At 41.3% G+C, this 19,909-nt stretch overlaps 1 protein-coding gene across 1 annotated transcript in view; it reads right to left on the reverse strand.

The window, feature by feature from the left end:
* The window catches only part of LOC109426789 (sodium channel protein 60E), an 820,640-nt gene that overhangs the window by 33,987 nt on the left and 766,744 nt on the right, over window positions 1-19,909 (reverse strand). The window contains exon 22 of the mRNA XM_062853525.1: window positions 3,578-3,844. Within this exon, the coding sequence (XP_062709509.1) occupies window positions 3,578-3,844 (267 nt within the window). The remainder of the gene's footprint in view (window positions 1-3,577; window positions 3,845-19,909) is intronic.

The following is a 19,909-nucleotide window of genomic DNA, read 5'->3' on the forward strand; positions in this document are numbered from 1 at the left end:
AGTCTGCGAACAATAATCGACTGTAAACTGGATGACGCGATGATATCTGGACAGCCGTAATCCTGCGAAGTGACACAAGCGACAATGACAAAATCTTGGCCACACAAAATACACTACAAAAAGTTTTTTTTTTCCTTTGTATCAAGTATATTAGGAGATGGATATGAGATGGAAGCGAAAAAAAACACGGCACGCTGCAGTGGGTTACGCACGTAGCTCGTATGCCGGAGGAACGACAAGCTAAAACCGTTTGCAGAGAACCAGGAACGGGTCGTCGGCTTCGGAGAAGGTCAAGCACCCGTTGACTTTTTGCAGTTGAGGTGGTCCTAAGGACTCTCATTGTTCAGGGCGACTAGAAGCGATTGGCCCAGGACCGAGACCAGTGCCAGTGGTGGCGAATCCGTCGTTCGCACCGCTTCGACCGCTTCGAGTAGCTCATCAAGTATCAAGCAAGGGAGTTTCAGAAGGAGTTCTGAGGCTTCTGTGATTTAGGGATGCTTCAAAGGAATTTCAAGACGTTTCAGGTGGGTTTCTATAGAGTTTTCGGGGGATCTTCGAGAAAGCTTTCAAGGAAGCATCATGAGATATTCCAAGGGATTTAAAGGCGTTGCAGGGGATTTAGGTGGTATCAGGGGTTTGGAAGTGGTGATTAGGGGGTTTAGTATGCTTTCACGGAGGTTCAGGGATTTGTCAGTAGAGTTTATGATTATTTCAAGATGTTTATTATTATTAGCTTTATTCACGAGGCTTTCAGTCCTAGGCTGGTTCGCCTCGGATTTCAAGATGTTTCTGGAGGGGTTTTAAGGGGTTTTTAGGGGGCTATTAAGGGACTAGACGTTTCAGATGGTTTCTGAAAGGTTTTTGGGAGTTTCAGAATGTTTCAGGAGGTTTCAGTTAGTTGTAAATGAGTTTCAAAGGATTTAAAGAGGGATGTGTTTCAAGCAGGGGGAGCGACACTAGTTTTGCCAAGTCAAAAAACCTTAAAAAAAGCTGAAAAAAGCCCAAAAAAATTGCTAAAATCCGCAAAAGTTTTGCGGGTTTTACCGTTTTTTTTTCAACTTTTTTTCGTTTTTTTTTTGAGTTTTTCGGCTTTGCAAAACTATTGTCGCTCCCCCCAGTTTCATGGCACTTCAAGACGTTTCAGGGGTTTTTGAGGGGGTTTCCGAAGATTCAAAAAGGATCTGGAGTTCAGGGGTTCCAGACTGATTCCAAGAGAGTTTCGAGGGGTTTCAAGAGGAGGGTTTCAGGCTGTTTTCAAGGAGGTTTTAGAGATATTCAGCGGGATTTCAAGGCATTTCAAGACGATCCCCTGTTTCCAAGGGTTTTTGGTTGTTTTCAAGTGGTTTCCGAAGATTCCAAGAACATTTTAAGAGGAATTTCAGTGCGTTTCAAAACGTTTCGGAGGATTACTATATTCAATTATTGCAAATTCGAAGTCAATGCAATTGGATTTGATTCATATTGGCTTTGGATTTGGTTTCTTAGCTAATGAATTGCTTGGATTAGTTTGTTATGTGCTTGGAATTAATATTGAATAGTTTTGTCACAGACAAACAGACGTAACACCTAGACAAATTTTCGTGAAAATCCATCGGCCGTGTTTCACGAAACACTGCGTAGTGAAATATCGTCAGCAGAAGGCGCTAGTGTGAAACGTCAAACGCAAAGAAAAATTATGTGCGCACCTCTGGTTGTGAAAGCCACAACTATGAAGATTTGAAATGATGGTTAAAAGCGTGGTCGATGGAAATATCGCATGTGTTACGTCTGTTGTCTGTGATTTCGTATTGAATGTTGATACGATAAAGCTTTTGAATAAATTTTAAAGGGATTTGTACAGGTCAAGTTGATTCCAAGCTTTCCTGGACACCTCATGTTGAGTTCAGAATCAAGAAAGCTTGTATGGCCTTCGGGCAATGCCGGCGAACCTTTGGTACAACTTGGGGTCTAAAACCCAAGTATATCAAATGGATCTACACAACTGTTGTTCGGCCAATATTGGCCTATGGATGTCTTGTGTGGTGGCAAAAGGGCGAAGTGAGAACGGTCCAATCAAAGTTAGGCCATCTCCAAAGGATGTGCTTAATGGCGATGTCTGGAGCGTTCTCTTCAACTCCCACGGCAGCGCTCGAAGTTCTCTTTGACGTTGTCCCACTACACATTCATCTCAAACAAGAAGCACTTTCTTGCACTTACCGTCTATGGGTACTCGGTTTACTAGAGGAAACTCCTGTGAACCGCAGTTCAACACACACCTCGTTGTTTCCACTTTTGGTGAATTGGGACAAAGTTGTCCTTGCTCCAAGTGATCTTACAATTGCTTGTAATTTTCCATATAGGACATTTTCCACGAAATTCCCTTCCCGGGAAGAGTGGACATCTGGTTATCTGGAGAGAAGTATTTCAGACGGCATCGTATGTTACACTGATGGCTCCCTTCTCGAAGGTCGAGCAGGTGCTGGTGTTTATTCTCGTGAACTAAGGCTGTATCAGTCTTATTCACTTGGCAGATACTGCACCGTTTTTCAGGCCGAAATCTTTGCTCTTATGTGCGGAGTGCAATCAGCACTTCAGCAGCACGTAATGGGCAAAGTAATATACTTCTGTTCAGATAGCCAGGCTGCTATTAAAGCACTTGCTTCGGCCAACTCCAGGTCGAAGATAGTTATCGCTTGTCGAACTCAAATTGAGGAGCTGAATTCAGCAAACGTTGTTCACCTTGTATGGGTACCTGGCCATTCTTCCATCGCTGGAAATGAATTGGCTGATGAGTTAGCTCGCTCTGGAGCATCACATGACTTCATTGGCCCTGAGCCAGCTATTCCGATATCGAAGTGTTGGATTAAGCTTCAGATTCACACCTGGGCTGTCACTCAACACAGACAATATTGGAATAGTTTGGAGTCATGTCGTCAAACCAAATTGTATAGTGCTGAGCCATCTCTACGGGTGGCAAAGTATCTAACAAATCTGTCAAAGCAGAATTGCAGCATGCTGGTCAAAGCATTGACTGGCCACTGCCGACTCAGTTATCACATGGCGAATATTCAGCAAGCTGATTCATTTGCATGTGATAGCTGTGAATCCGATTATGGAACTTCGTATCATTTAATATGTAACTGTCCAGCTTTTGCGCAATTGCGTTTCCGAGTACTCGGGAAACACTTATTAAGTGAAACTGACTTCAGAAACCTGAATCTTCAGGACGTTCTGTTGTTCTTGACCCGCTGTGGTAAAGAGCTATAGGCTCTCTTTACGCTTTATGCATTATCACAGTGCCCTTCTCAGGGCGCTGTTCGAACCCATTGTGGCACGCTTATGCGTTATTACAGTGTCCTTTTCAGGACGCTATGTGAACCCATTGTGGTACGCTTTTGCGAGTATGACGATCCTATTCCCTTACCTGTCCTTTCCCATCTCCTATCCTTTTTCCTTCCCTTTTCCGTCAGGTAAATGATGAATAGGCTCGTGTTCATGGCGATGGCACAAATTTCCCAAATGGAGGAGAACGTGCCTCTAGAGCCGACCTACTGATACCTGATACAGGTCAAGTTGGATCCACCCAAACACAACTCACCTGATAGCTCGGGCTGTAAATTGGCCCACCCTGGATGGGTCGGAACTCCGTCGGGGGCAGCACAATGGTTTGATCCTTCGAGGCCACCAGTGCGGCCGTATGCTTTTTCTTTTCCTCCCTCTGCTTGATCACGATCTCGTTGACCAACTTCTCCAACCGCGTGTTGGTGTCGTTCTCGTTCTTCTCCTTGCTGGCGTTTCGTCGCTTCCGCACGATCGATCGTATCCGATCGAAGCTACGGGCCAGCTTGGAGTCCTCGCCGACTTCCTGCAATACGCGGGGCGGGAACAGTGGGGATTAGAATGCAGCTAAGTGACTGTAGGAAAATTGGTTGTATAATTTTTACATATATATGTAATGTCAGTGTTGCCAGACTTATTTACTGCGAATTAAGGATCTACCTTTTTGGAACCGTCAATTTGGCAACACTGAGCTTTATTTAAAAAATCAAGCAATAGCGTTAGCAGCGCCACGTCTAAGGTATAACACATTATCTAGCAGTTCAAAACTATTTTGTAACTAGTTCTCTACAGGCTACAAACATATGCCATCTTTGCAACGTATAATTGAAAATAAACATAAGATAATTGCATTTCCCTAAGAAGCTTTCTTCGTCCTTCACATCAATATCTGCTCAACAACTCAAGCATCACTAACTCTATCCTATATGGTGCATTCAGTGATTATTAAGGCCTAGGCAGGTGGGCTCGGTTAGTTTGTACAGTATAATATAGATTAGGTGAAATTGGATTAACTTTGAAATCGAAAGAGCAAAGTATAGAACTTTGTAGAGAGTAAAGAAAGATCGAAAACCGTGTGGCTTTGACGGTGGTTTACCTGCTCGAAACTCTGTTATTTTGGAGGAAGGGCACAATTAGACGATTATTTCGCCGATTGGACCGCGCAGTAGGTGGATTCAGTGGTTGTTGGTGAGATGGTGTCGATGTCGTGGGCGAGACCGCCCGTTGCCAGTTGGTGAGCCAGAGTGATGTGCGAAGTTCCCGAATTTCACGTGTTGTGGAACAGTGTACGTGGGGCGTGTGGTATTTTAGGGTGGTTTTTGGTTCGGTTTATCATAGATTCAGTTTCAGATAGACGGTGCAGCGAAGGTAGAAGGTTGTGCCGTTGTTGAGTTTGAGTTGGGTTTGTTTGAATTTTGGTTGTGAATTTTGGCAGGTTTCGGTGGCCAATCGGAGAGAAAGGAGAAATATACACACATTCATTGGATTAATTTAGATTATCTACATTTTAATGTTGACTATTCTACAAACGGTTGGTGCTGTTGGATTGTTGTGCATCACGATGAGAAACTTTACGCTTGTTGATGTGATCATTATTATTATAAGAGTTGAAATAATAAGGTCCTCAGTACACATGGACAAATATACCTCGAAGCAGGTCGATATCAAACCATAGTAGTGGAGTGGACCTGGTGTGATGGTTAGAACACTTGACTATCACGCCAAGGACCTGGGATCGAATCCCACTCCCGACAAACTTGCAAAATGTGAGTTCTTCCTTCGAAAGGGAAGTAAAGCGTGGGTCCCGAGATGAACTATCCTAGGGCTAAAAATCTCGTTAATACAGATAAAAAAAAGAACCATGGTAGCCAGTATTCGCTTTGTGTTGGGCAAATGTTCATAAACTTTGTAACTTAAAACAGTATTACCAACTGTTGCATTAAGTTATTCCAAAAATTGGGAGTACCGTCGTTGGGGGTGAGGATTGGTCAAAAATGCATACTTTTACATTAATTGTTCAATAACTTTTGCTTCTTTGCATGAAAAAGTCCATTGATCACTGGAACGTGATCTTTGATAATGCATGTAACAATGATGAAAAAATATTTAGAGTTAGTCAATTTTCCCTAAAACTTCAAGTGTATGAAAATTGCCCCATTCTCACTCCCTTGAGGGGGTGAGAATGGGTCAAGGGAACCGAATTTGTTCCGCATTGACAATAAAGCAAGTTGATAAAGTTCCGGACAAGTGCAAGCGGGGATTTTCGGCTTCCAGTCTCTATGTTATCATAAACGGATATTGGTTCAACACCTGACGTTTCGGTCACATATATTGTGCCTTTTTCAAAGGATAGATACAATCCCTCCGTTTACTCGTGAGGTTATGTATGTTTTAAACATAGTCGCACGTCTTCACTTCAGTGGTTGAGTTCGTTGGTTGGCGCACTTTTTCAAATCGATCAGTATCGATCTGTTTTACCTCCTACGATCTACCTCTTGCCGGCGGCGTCACTTTCGCGCCAGATTTCGAATCGAAATCTGGCGCGAAAGTGACGCCGCCGGCAAGAGGTAGATCGTAGGAGGTAAAACAGATCGATACTGATCGATTTGAAAAAGTGCGCCAACCAACGAACTCAACCACTGAAGTGAAGACGTGCGACTATGTTTAAAACATACATAACCTCACGAGTAAACGGAGGGATTGTATCTATCCTTTGAAAAAGGCACAATATATGTGACCGAAACGTCAGGTGTTGAACCAATATCCGTTTATGATAACATAGAGACTGGAAGCCGAAAATCCCCGCTTGCATAATACCAATCACAGTCGATCCCCTTACATCGTTCCGGACAAGGCTTATACTACTTACCGATAATATATTATACTAGCTGTCCCGGCAAACTTTGTCTTGCCAGCTGTGGTGGTTTAACAACTGTTCTACTTATAGCAGCGCCACACTCTAGATTGGTTTCATTTCGATCGTGTTGAATTTCTTCCCGGCTCATGAAAGATTAGTATTTTATCAATTTTCTTATTTTTTTAGTTGATTTTCGTTACTTTTTCTAGTTTTAAGCACAGCCACCACAAATACGAACCGAACTGTGCAAGAGTCATGCGGATCGGCTCATCCGTTCTTGAGCTTTGTTGCCCCAAAGGAACTTCAAACTCATTTTTATATATTTCATTTCATTTCATTTCATTTATTGAACCAAAAACTATAGAATAAGGGCTTCCCCTTTTAAATGACTCCATAAGTTGAGACCACTAGAGTTTATCCAGTACTTATAAATCGAAACATCTTAAACAACTAACCTAATTCTTATTCCTCCTATTAAATACATAGATAGATAGATAATGCAAAAGAGTTTTAGATTCTCAAAATTATCAATCAACCTAAAAGTGTGAAGTTTCATGAGCCTTAAAAGTGGCATTTTAAAATGACCTTATTTTCAAACTGATTTATTAAAAATTAACTATTACTAATAAAGTTTTTTACTCGATATTCGCTTTTTTTTCCTCCCCTGCTGGGGAGCTTAAGCCACTGCGTTCAATTAGCTGAACTTTTGTGGCTTGTCCCGTTGTGATATTCATTAGAATAACTAGCCACAGAAGTCCAATGTCGCGACTGTTCGTGTGACTAACATCTAGTTTGCCACGCCCTTACGGCGTCAGTAGCGGTTCTAGAAGTGTCAAATAAATTTTGTTTACCATAACAAAAGATCCTCTACAAGATGGATACTTAAAAATAGTCAATTATTACAATTAATGTTATTATAATAATTAAATAAGAAAAATGACTACTGTGCCATTTGAGTTCTAGTGTATTTCTATTTGATTTTCGTATCTAGCTAGTTTATTACCATGTGTCAAGTAATCAGCTTCTGCCACGACGTGTTGTCTCCCTGTCAGTTGCAATGGAGTTTATAAACCCCAAGACCTTCCCAGGTTCTGCAGACCAGATCTCACTGGGTTGCAAGCAACCACTATTTAGAAATCTTTGCCTGCGCGTATATTAAGCACTATATCTGAAAAGCAGATGTTCCGAAGTTTCACGTTCCGTATTACAGAAACGACAGATATCACTTTGAATCTGGCCAATTGATATTCACAATATTTGATGAGATGTTTCAGCTATGTTTTGACCCAATCTCGCTTCGCTGACCCATTGTCACCCCCAACGACGATAGTTACAAGTATAACAGAATAGTGGGACTAACTTTTGACGATACGTCGTTACGATGCAGAACATGTTCTCCTTACTGGTGAGAATATTTCTTTTTTTTTTTTGTGTTTACAAAGCTGTGATAATATTTTAAATTGGTTGCTTTCCTTGAGAAATTTGTAGCATAAAGGCACTATACATAAACTACGAAGACGTCGAAGACTCATTTTAGGAGATTCATACACAATTTCGATTATTTGCATAGATAGACTTAGGCACTTAGAGTCTACATAGTTTATGGGAAGGCCCCAAATTTAAAAAAAAAAAACAGTATTACAGCAAATATCAGAAAGGACTATTTTTTTGGAAAAATCAATAAAATTTTAGGAAAATATGAATAAACAATAAAATATAACCCCACTAGCCTTAAAACCTGAAAAAATGTCAAACAGCACGAATGCTCGAAGATCTGTTTAAGACAGATGCATGTATGTAAAGGGGATAGACAAAACGATGTAACTTCTCGAAAAGTGCGGCAAATATTTTCGAAGTTAGAAAGATTCCAGAAAAAAAGATATAATTATCCGATAGCTGTCGGGGCCCGTGGTAATTGGTCACACGTTTGCTTTATAAGCAGATGGTCATGGGTTCAATTCCAGCCCGGCTATTTCGTCAATTGCTCTTCCCCCCCTGAGTGCAGCTGACCCATGGCTCACGGTGTGTCTAAAACCGTTATTGTTATTGTTACTTATTTTTAACTAAAAAATTTGAAAGAGGGGTGTCAAAAACCGTTATTAACAAAATAAAATGGCCATCTAAGCGCCCACCAGATATAGTATCCAGGTATCAACTCTGAAACTTTGGAAATGTTTCATCGATGGATTTGATAGTTTGAGCGATTTGAAATTTTAGGGCGATTTCCAATGAAATTCTCTTTGAACTATTAATATTCAATCGTGGTTGTATCACGATCGTGGCCATCGACATGTCCCTCATAAATTTGGAATTCAACACTCGAAACGTATGGTATTCGAGCATTCTTAGTGAAAATTTGAGAACATTGCATATATGAAATCAAAAGTTATCGTGAATTGAATTTATAATCCTAAATTCATAGGTTTTTACAGTATTTATGGCAAATAAACTGTTACCATTTAATACAAATAATTGAAATCATTTCAAATGTCCTCTATTGTAGTCAATCACATCATTCAATAGTTGGATGAAATAGGATTTCGATGCCTTGGACGTACAAAATCTCCTCCATGTTTCGGCAAAATCGCTGGGAACGCTCTCAGTAGCTTGCTCTCTGAACATATCAAGAGATTTCCCAGTGTATTCTAAGAACTGCTTTACGTGGAACTGCAAAATATGTAACTTTGAGATAATCGGCAAATTAAGGGTCTCCCGTATCGCTTCAAATCTAGCCTTCAACGTGGTATAGTCTGGATCCAATTTATCTATGAAACACGTTCTGTAGATGTCTTTGTAGAGTTTTAATGCCTGAAATATAATTATTATTGAACCATCATAACCATCATAGTTAATTAAAAGCTTACATTTAAAAGATGTTGTAGTTTAGGACCGCCTTTAAGTACAATCAGAGCGTCCATCAAATTATGACATGCTTTTCCTGTGAAGTCATACGTTCGTTGCTGATGTATCACAAACAGCAATCATGGATCGCAACTGTACCGTTTCACTGTATTTCTGCAAAGTGACGTAAGCGCCATTTAAAATGTCGATATTTTTTGGTATATTATAAAGACCGGTCCAGAAAGTATGGACACAGTAAGAAAATACTGGCATTTCAAAATTATTGATGACAAATTCTTTTTGAAAGCAACATCCTGTTGGTCAACCTATTTTCTCAACATTTGTATAGCGGTTTTTGCAATTCCAACAATTTGTTTTAAAATACATGAACCTTCAGCGGAACATCATCGAAAAAATGTGCACAAACGATGTACAGAGTTTGAAAGGTCACTTAGGAAATGAACAAAATATGGTGGGAGTAAGTGAGAAAATTGTGCAAACAGCAACCATCATCCACGGTGGGGATAACACATTTAAGCATAGGTAAAAATTGGGTAAAAAATAAAGACCCTGCTAACCCTCGTTTGTAAAAACAAATAAAGAAGGTGTTCGAGCACAAGAAAAAACCTTCTAACTCACACAAAGCGGGGTATGATCAAAAAAGTTACCATTTCGAATTCCAATGTTCATCGTGGCAAAGAACGTTTGAATTTTCGATCCTATAGTAAGCAGAAACTGCCAAAATGAAGCCCGAAACAAGAACCATCGATCAGGCCCAGACAACTGAAGACTAGGTGCGTCCATACTTTCTGGGGCAGTCTTTATATAATATCTGGTGTAAAAATAACACTGTGGTATGCCTGCTGTGTTAGAATGCAGGATCAAGTCGTAATCTATCATCTATGGAAAGAAACTTAGAGGATGAGCAAGAGTTTCATGCATAATAACCAAAAAATGGGCCAAAACTATCAATGTCACTTACGTCACTTTGCAGAATTACGACAGTTCAGGACTTGCTTTTTTGGCAGGCTTTGTACAATGCATTCCAAGAGTTAATTTTATAATTTTCTAGTAAATTGATCTAGTTTTTAATATGCATCCAATTACGTTTTCAATTTTTTGCCGGTAAGTTTGTTACTTTCCTTCAAAACAAATTTATACTCAAGTCAATTATAGGGAATTAAAATGAACTATAATTAGTATAAGTCAAAAGTTTTTCATAGTTTAATGCTCAATATTTCATTGCATTTGGAGTTTGCTCAAAGTTGGCTATTGGATCATTATACCTTTTTCTAGAATATTTCTAACTTTGTGTAAAACAGTCCGATCTTTTCCAAATTTGGACCACTGATGTACAGCTAGTTTATCAACTAACAGTGGACATTTGAGAATATTTGATGCACTTTTCGGAAAATGACAGCTAGTTGAACATTTTTTGAAAAGTGAAAATTTGGCCTGTACCGAGCAACAACAGCATGATGAGCAAATAATTTCTTGGTTATAAAACAGTATTCAAGAAATCTAAAACATAAAGTTACCAAAAAAAGGTTTTTGAGGAGGCGCATATCGTTAACATCGTTTTGATTGGAAACCAATAAAAAAAAAACGAGGCTGTAAAAATATTTTAAAAAAATCAAGAATTCCGACTGCACACTAATTGTCATACCAATAAGTGATTGGGAGGCAGTGCCCGAAGCTCTCGACAATTGAAAATAACTTTCTCTCCCGCTTTGACATACATATGCACTACAGTGTATGTGTTAGATGTTCATCTAATCCCATCCGAAGGAGGTTTGGATTATGAAAAGAAGATAACCATGTGCGACTGTGGAATCGAGTTCAGTTCTAGGCCTGCTGGCGACGGAGATAGTCGAGTGACTCCGTAGCTTGAAGGAATAGAAGCGCCCGTCTAGCGAATTGGGAGTCGTGAGTTCGAGTCTCACCTACTCGGATTTCTTTTCATAATTCAAATCTCAATTTGTTCATCGAGCACATGTTCTGTTGTGTACATGGATGTCAAAGCAATTTCAACGGTGTAATTTCCCACATGGCTTGGTTAGCCAAAGCAAAATCAAGAAATTTACATTTTAAGAATTATTTGAAAGATTTTTATTTAAGTTCTTGTGTATTTTTAGAAAAACTTGTGGTATTTTCCTAGAGGCGTTCATGCACTAGTTTGGTATTAACTTCTTGATGGTGTTTGTATTAAATTTCGTAGAAAAAATTTCTAAAACGTTGGTGAATTTGCAAAATTGTGAGAGCTTTCTTAAAATTGAGGGTAACTCTCCAAAAAGGGGTTTTTAATCGCTAAGTTCTCAGTTTGACCATTGAAAACGTATTGAGCATCTACAATGTAATCCATTTGGAAGTTTACATGAAGTTTGATTTGGTTCATTTGAAGTAACGAATCTTTCGCTACTTGCCTGATACTAAATCATTTTCAAAATTAAGCATCTACAGAGGAAATTAATGTTAAACACTTACCATTGCTAATTTCATGTTGATAACAACTTTTATTTAACAAAAACTAATTTAAACTCTCCTCTAATTGCAAGAATTTTTATTTAACTTTACATTTTGTGGAAATTACTGCAAACTCTGTACGAAATAAATGACATTTGGGCGTCATTTATGATATTATTGTCATTAATCTGGGTAAGACCGAATGTTTCCATATAATGATGAAAAATATACTAAGTAATCTTCAGTAAAGATTACACTAGTTTACAGCATTTTTGAACTCGGTAAGCTAATGATCATTTTTGGTGTAGAATCATGCCCTGAGTTCAAAAACGTAAAGGAAAAAATTACAGTAAAGCTGACATTTTTTCGACTTTCAATACAAGGTTGATGATTTGAAAACGATTTTTGTTCTATTTTCAAGCAAAGTCACACACTTTATTCATCTCATTCTGCTCAAGCAAGGTTCCGATTGAGCTGATTTTTTTTACTGTAACTCGACTACATATGATATATAAAATGAACGTTGAAAAAGAATTTTCAAAAAGTTTTTGAAAAAATACATTTCTTCATATATTTTTGGAAATTTTGCTAAAATTTAAGGAGATCGTCCCTTAAACTAGCCAATATCTTGAATTTCATCAATCTCACGAAAAACCAGCATTCAGAAGATCGAATGGTATTATATTCCGCTTATAATCTATGGAAAAAGATTCATAATTAGTTGAACAAAACGCAAGATATTTGAATTTTAGTAAATTCCATATTAAAAAAAATGTAAAACGCGATATTGAACTAAAACTTAAAAACTGTTCTACTTATAATTTTTAGAAGCACGGTTTCGAAATCAGCACTAAATTGTGCCTAAAAAACTTTGGTCGTTGACAGAAGTTCACGACTTTCGTTTTAGTTTACAAGTGTTATTATAAATTTCATTTTTTTTTTGTATTTTGATGTCATTGAAAATTATGGACATATATTTTTACAGGATTTAGGATTGAAATAACATGTTTCAACATCGTATTCGGGATACTGTAACCGATAACACGTGTTTCGGTGGCACTCGCGTTCTTTTCGCAAGTTACTCGGTATTTCCGTCTAATTTATCCGTATAAGTGACATCAATTAGTGCTTTTCGGAACACATAACAATAACCGGTGCATTGAAAGTGTTAAGAAATATAGTTAAGTGCAGTAAACTATAAAATACTGCAGACGAGATTGTGTCTCACAAGCAATTGAGCTTGATATTGTGTTTGTGCTTCGCTTTCTATTGTACGGTTTACTAAACGCTTGTATAGTGGTATTGACCCGAGTGCAAGTTGAGAACAAAAATCGCACTTGTAGCGGTGCTGAAAATAGAAGAAGAAAAAACAAAAGTGAAGTGGACTATTTAATCGGCCTGGCCTGATGGCCGGGTTACAGCCTGGCCCCCGAGGGGGGCGGCCTAATGACCCTGGCGGATCGCTTGGAGCAAGAAGACAGCCAGACTGGATGTTGAGCGAAGATGAGTTAGGGCAAACTATGGTTCTACTAATGCGTCGTAAGCAAGATGTATCCCAAACTGAAGGAGCTGGTAGTAATCAGCATAACCCACTCCCAAATCCGTTCATCATCAGTGCGTCGATTGACATAGCACTCGGTTCAAGTGAGTCTCCGAAAGTCACGATTAGTAAGGAAGGTAGAGGAACTCGATATCTCCTTCGCACTAGCTCGAAGACTGCCATGGACAAATTATGCCAAATGTCGCAACTAACCGATGGTACGGCCGTCGAAGTTTTTTCCCACCCTACGCTGAACGTCGTACAAGGGATCGTATACGAGGCAGATTCTACAGATGTTGATGAAGATAGTCTTCTGAAATACCTGCAGCCGCAGGGAGTGAAATCCGTGCGCCGAATCACCAAGCGGATCAACGGAACTGTGCGTAATACCCCACTGGTAGTGATAGCATTTCATGGAACCATTTTGCCTGAAATCGTACTATTTGGTAAGCTCCGAGTACCTGTGGATCCATACTATCCAGCACCAATGATTTGTTTCAATTGCGGTACCTACGGACACCCACGTAAATTCTGCGGGCAGACGGGTGTTTGTCTTCAATGCTCCCAAACACACGATCTAGTGGATGGAGAAAAATGCACCAATGCACCCTACTGCAAGAACTGTGAAGGCCCGCACTCGGTAACCTCCCGTGCATGCCAGAAGTACAAGGATGAAAAGAACATCATCTGCATGAAGATTGACCGTAATATTTCCGCCGCAGAAGCCCGTAAAATCTATTTTGCGGAGAAACAGAAGGAAACAATGGCAAGTGAGATTCAAAAGAGACTAGACCAAGTTGAATCTGCTAAGGACAAAATAATCGCTGAGTTACGTGCCGAAATTGAATTATTGAAATCCCAGCTGTCCACCATCCTTAGTGAAAAATCAAAGACCACCAGTGAAGAACCTAAAGAACAGCAGCAGTTGGTCAAACCAACAACAAGCCCTTCAGAATCTAACCAGACCGCACAAAGAATGTCGCGAAAGGACCAAGGCTTCAAATCACCACCAACCATCGCACGTAAAACGGCAAAGAAAAACGACAGTGACTATTTCAAACCTGACTACGAAAGGCGAACACGAAGCAAAAGTAGGAAACATGCCATGGAACTCTCTCCAACTGAAACCAACCCAAAAAACATCAAACGTCCTTCCCTCACACCAGAGCCAGGCGGAAGAACCATTGAAATAGACGAGTGAGCATAAAAACGGATAAATTCCTCAAATTTATTCTCAATACCAACGACCCCGCAATTCCCATGGATAAGTTAACGGATACCCGAAGAAACTCTCTCCAGTCTGGACAAGACAGAAACGGCTCCCCAATGGACAATGAATCGGAATACTATTTGGTACTACAGCAAAGAACGAGAAACCCTCTACCAAGCAATGCGTTATCTAATGCTAGCATCTACGACCAGTTGTACAATCTTCAAGTCGTACCCTGCATGTCGTCGAAAGCAACATTCGTCGAAACATCTGATTCGCCAAGAGCGAGGCCTTCCACGCCGACCCTGACCAGGGATGTTCCGAGCTCGCTCGATGAGCCTCTGGCGGCAGTCGGCGTGGATTGCCCAACACCAAGGGCAAGTATTCTTCATTCAATTGTTAACAGTTGCCCTATGCAATCTACCTCAAAACACTACGTTTCAGCAACTCTGCTCCCGAACGTTGTGGTACGCAACACCTCCATACTCAACAAAAGCAACAAATTACCCAGTTCACCGCAGACATCACCATTAACGAAAGGAACTGACCTACCTGATTCGCCAAGCGCGAGGCTCTCCACGCCGACCCTGACCAGGGATGTACCGAGTTCACTCGATGAGCCTCTGGCGGCAGTCGGCGTGGACTGCCCTTCATCAAGGGCAAGTATTTCTGAATTAATAACAAAACGATTCCAAACGCATCGTTCTTCAAAACATTACATTTCAGTAACCCAGCCTCCGATTGCTGTTGTATGCAACCCTCTACACCGTTCGTCGCAGATGCCATCAAAAGCAACAAACTTCGAACTATCTAATTCGCCAAGAGCGAGGCCCTCCACGCCGACCCTGACCAGGGATGTTCCGGGTTCGCTCGATGAGCCTCTGGCGGCAGTCGGCGTGGAATGCCCCCCACCAAGGGCAAGTATTCATAAATCCGTTACAAGTTTCCCAATGCACCGTACTGCAAAACAATACGTTTCAGACACCAATCAACGGTACCAGTCACGCTTCGCCACGATGGAAGTCGAAACGATCACGGAAGTTCAGCTAAATACATCGTATCAGCAAACAAGGGGAAAGGAGACGGCAACCCACAACGACGAACAAACTCCAAGTGGCAGCAGGATCCATCGCAGTGACAGTTCACTAGACAACATTTCAAGGAACTCCCAACCAGCACCATCTCCAACGAGAACACACAGTACATTTGACGGGGCATCAGGTAAGCGTCGTAGAATTGCGATGCAATGGAACATCAACGGCTTATATCGGAACCTAAGCGACCTAGACGTTCTGACCAAGGATCATTTACCAACAGTTTTGGCAATACAAGAACACCACCTTCGCCCGAACGCTACACGTGATCTGGCTCCTTTGCTCCGTGGTCGATACACGTGGCGTACGACGAACGGTAGCAACATTTTCCAAGGATCCGCTATTGCCGTGCGTATAGATGAACCGTATTCAAACATCCCATTGGACACTCCAATGCTTGCATTGGCAACAAAACTCGAGGGCAGATTCCGTTGTACCGTAATTAGCATCTATGTCCCAGTTCAGCCCTATCCAACTTTCGAACAAGACTTCGACCACATGATCTCCAAACTAGAGCCCCCTCTACTAATTCTAGGGGACTTTAACGCACACCATGCGACATGGGGTGCGTCACGAGATGATCCAAGAGGCAGAGCAATTATGCGCGTCTGCGAAAAATACGATTTAATTGTATTAAATGATGGAAGCGACACGTACATCAGTGGGCAAAGAAGATCCGCTATTGATTTGACAATTTGCTCCAGCAGTGTTGTTAATCAACTTCGCTGGCATATTCACCACGATCCTGCAGGAAGTGACCATTACCCTATAGAAATTCTTGGCAACGATAGCCCTCCTATCATCGGACGAAGACGACGTTGGCTATTCGATCGAGCAGACTGGGCAGCCTTTGAGACTAGCATCGATAGTAAAATAGATAAAAACCAAGAGTATTCTGCGATGGAATTAGGAAAAATCATTGCCGAAACAGCTAAAGAGCATATCCCACGTACCAAAAGCATACCAGGAAGACAAGCTGTTCCATGGTGGAGCGACGAGGTCAAAACCGCAATAAAATCGCGTAGAAAGGCGTTGCGTGCCTGGAAACGCACAACACCTGAGGATCCAAACCGTGACTTGAAGAAAAAACAGTGGTTTGAAACAAGAAAAGTATGCAGATCGGTAGTAAAGCAAGCTAAAGAAATATCGTGGCAACAGTTTGTTGACGGTATTAGTCCTCAATCAACAACTCAGGAAGTTTGGCAACGACTGAATGCCTTGCGAGGAAAGAAACGCTTTTCGGGTTTTCAACTGAAAGTTGATGGACAACATACAGATAATCCGAAGGCAGTCGCAGACGAATTGGGAAAATACTTTAGCGCTATTTCATCTTCTGCGCTGTACTCAGAATCATTTTTAAAAAGGAAAACTAAAGTCGAAACCAATCCAACAATATTCTCCCATAACCCAACCGCTGCTAATGAACCATACAACACGCCTTTCTCTATGGCAGAGCTTCTTTGGGCTCTTGATCATGCCACGGGAAAATCCTGCGGACCAGATTTGGTAGCATACCCGATGCTCAAGAGACTCCCCATCTTTGTGAAGCAAAAACTTCTTGACAGCTACAACCGACTATGGACTACTGGATGCTTTCCGGATGAGTGGAAAAACAGCACGATCATTCCAATACCAAAAACAGGAACAAGATCAAAGGAAGTGCAAGATTTCCGTCCCATCAGCTTAACTAGCTGCAACGGAAAGATTATTGAACGCATGATCAATCGTCGTTTGGTGACATGTCTTAGGGAAAGAAATCTTCTTGATTCTCGGCAACACGCCTTTTGTCAAGGCCGTGGTACATCAACATACATGGCAGACCTAGGTAGCACACTGGATAAAGCGATGAACGAAAACTTGCACATCGACATAGCTACTCTGGATCTTTCCAAAGCGTACAATCGGGTGTGGCGCGAAGGAGTTCTCCGACAACTTAAAGAATGGGGATTTGAGGGAAATCTGCCCCTATTCATCCAATCCTTTCTATCGCATCGTAGTTTCCAAGTATCTATCGGCCATCAGCTTTCACGCACCTACACGGAAGAAAACGGAGTTCCTCAAGGATCTGTTCTGGCAGTATCACTGTTCTTGATCGCTATGGAGTCTCTCTTCAAATGTCTTCCCAAAGATGTGCAAATATTTGTATATGCAGATGACATAGTGTTAGTTGTTGTCGGAAAAAACGCTACTAGAGTCCGTATCAAACTTCAAGCAGCCATTAGAGCAGTTGCAAGATGGGCAAACTCCGTTGGATTTCAAATGGCTGCCGAAAAATGCTCGATCTCCCATATTTGTAACCATCGACATAATCCTTGGTCCAGGGAAGTCACGGTTGACGGTACACGGATCCCGTACAAAAAGGTCGTCAAAATACTTGGAGTATTCTTTGACCGACACCTCTCGTTCAACTACCACTTTGAGCATGTAAGAACTGAATTGCAAAAAAGGAACAGTCTAATACAAACGATTAGCCGGTGCCAATCCACTAGCAATCGCAACACAATTATGAACGTTGGTAAAAGCTTAATTTTGTCAAAAATGTTCTATGGAGTAGAAATAACAAGTCGCAATTCCGATCAGTTCAAAAAAGCGCTTTCGCCATTTTACAATAAAATGGTTCGGGAAGCATCTGGGTTACTCCCGTCATCGCCATTAAAATCATTGTGCGCTGAGGCCGGAGTTCTTCCTTTTGAACATGTATTAGCTCTCGTTGTTGCCAAGCGGGCAATATCCGCCGCCGAAAGATCGAGAAATACATCTTCCCAATGTCTTCTTACAACAATAGCTAACAACCTGTACCACACCGTAACAAGAACTCGAATTCCAAAAACACTTCCATTAGTCTGGATAACGGATCGCAGATGGGATAAGCCCTGCCCGAAAATTGACTGGCGACTGAAACATCAACTCACAACAAACGACTCCCCGCTGAAAGTACAAGCACAATTTCTGGCAATTGTAGAGAGAAATTACAAGTTTCACGCGAAAATTTTCACTGATGGTTCGAAGGCCGAAAACTGTGTGGGGTTCGGTGTATGCGGTCCTGATATCAACGCATCGTATCGGCTTCCCAATCACTGTTCCGTATTTTCAGCCGAGGCAGCTGCCTTAAAACTAGCCGTAGAATCATTACAGCAACTTGATGATCCTGTGGTGGTTTTCACTGACTCAGCCAGTGTTCTAAAATCACTCGAAAGTGGAAAATCACGCCATCCTTGGGTACAATTAATAGAAAAGAAGTATAAACCCAATATCACATTCTGCTGGATTCCCGGACATAAGGGAATCGTCGGGAATGAAGAGGCCGATCGACTTGCAGCTTCCGGTAGGACCAGCCAGCGGATCAACACAAGACTACCAGGGGATGATACCCGAAAACACATCAAATCATCGATAGAATATGCATGGCACATAACGTGGTCAAATGAAGCAGAACTGTTTTTGAGCAAAGTGAAAGGAATAACAAGCAAATGGAACGACAGAAAAAATCGAAAGGAGCAGAGGATTCTATCTCGACTTAGGATCGGTCATACGAAGCTGACACACGCCCATTATATAGGAAGTTCTCGTGACGTCCCCGAATGCGATGTATGTCATTGTCGCCTTACAGTGGACCATCTCCTCGTGTCCTGTCCAGTCTACGAAAACAATAGAAATATGGTGAACTTACCAGGAACGGTACGAGATATTCTATGTAACGATCCTAACCATGAAGAAAAACTCTTGTTATTTCTAAGAAATAGCCAACTTTTAGATAAGTTATAATTAATAAGATAGTTACAAGCCTTTCTCTACTATTAGAGGCGAATGAATTTATAAAATTTAAAACCTCTTAAATAAAAAAATAATAATAAATAATAACATGTTTCAATTTAAACGATCAGAAACTTTTTTCCCGCAGCACTCGGAGGACCGCAATGCTGCGGTAATGCTGCAGCAGGGAACCCGACAGAATGTGGAGCGATACAGACAGAATCGTAAGCAGCAGACCGGGAGAAAAAGCGCCGCCTAGAAGAAGCGGAGCGCGAGGAAATGGAACTGTTATGCCGTTCACAAGAAACACGTAAGTTCTACCAGAAGCTCAACGCATCCCGCAAAGGCTTCGTGTCGCAAGCCGAGATCTGCAGGGATAAGGATGGAAGCCTCCTGACGGACAAACGTAAGGTTATCGAAAGGTGGAGGCAGCACTTTGACGAGCACCTGAATGACAAAGAGAATGCAGGCACGAGGGATCAAGGTAGCGGAGGAAATGACTATGTTTGTGCATCAGAGGACGGGAACGAACCAACTCCCACGCTGAGGAAAGTTAAGGATGCCATCCATCAGCTCAAAAACAACAAAGCGGCTGATAAGTACGGTATCGCAGCAGAACTCATCAAGATGGGCCCGGAAAAGTTGGCCATCTGTCCGCACCGCAGCAGTCAAGATCTGGGAAACCGAACAGCTAGCGGAGGAGTGGAAGGAAGGGATAATCTGTCCCATCCACAAGAAAGGCGACAAGGTAGTGTGTGAGAGCTTTCGAGCGATCACCATTTTAAATGCTGCCTACAAAGTGCTATCCCAGATAATCTTTCGTCGTTTGTCAC

This window comes from Aedes albopictus, chromosome 2, assembly GCF_035046485.1.
Source record: "Aedes albopictus strain Foshan chromosome 2, AalbF5, whole genome shotgun sequence".
Taxonomy (NCBI): Eukaryota; Metazoa; Arthropoda; class Insecta; order Diptera; family Culicidae; genus Aedes; species Aedes albopictus.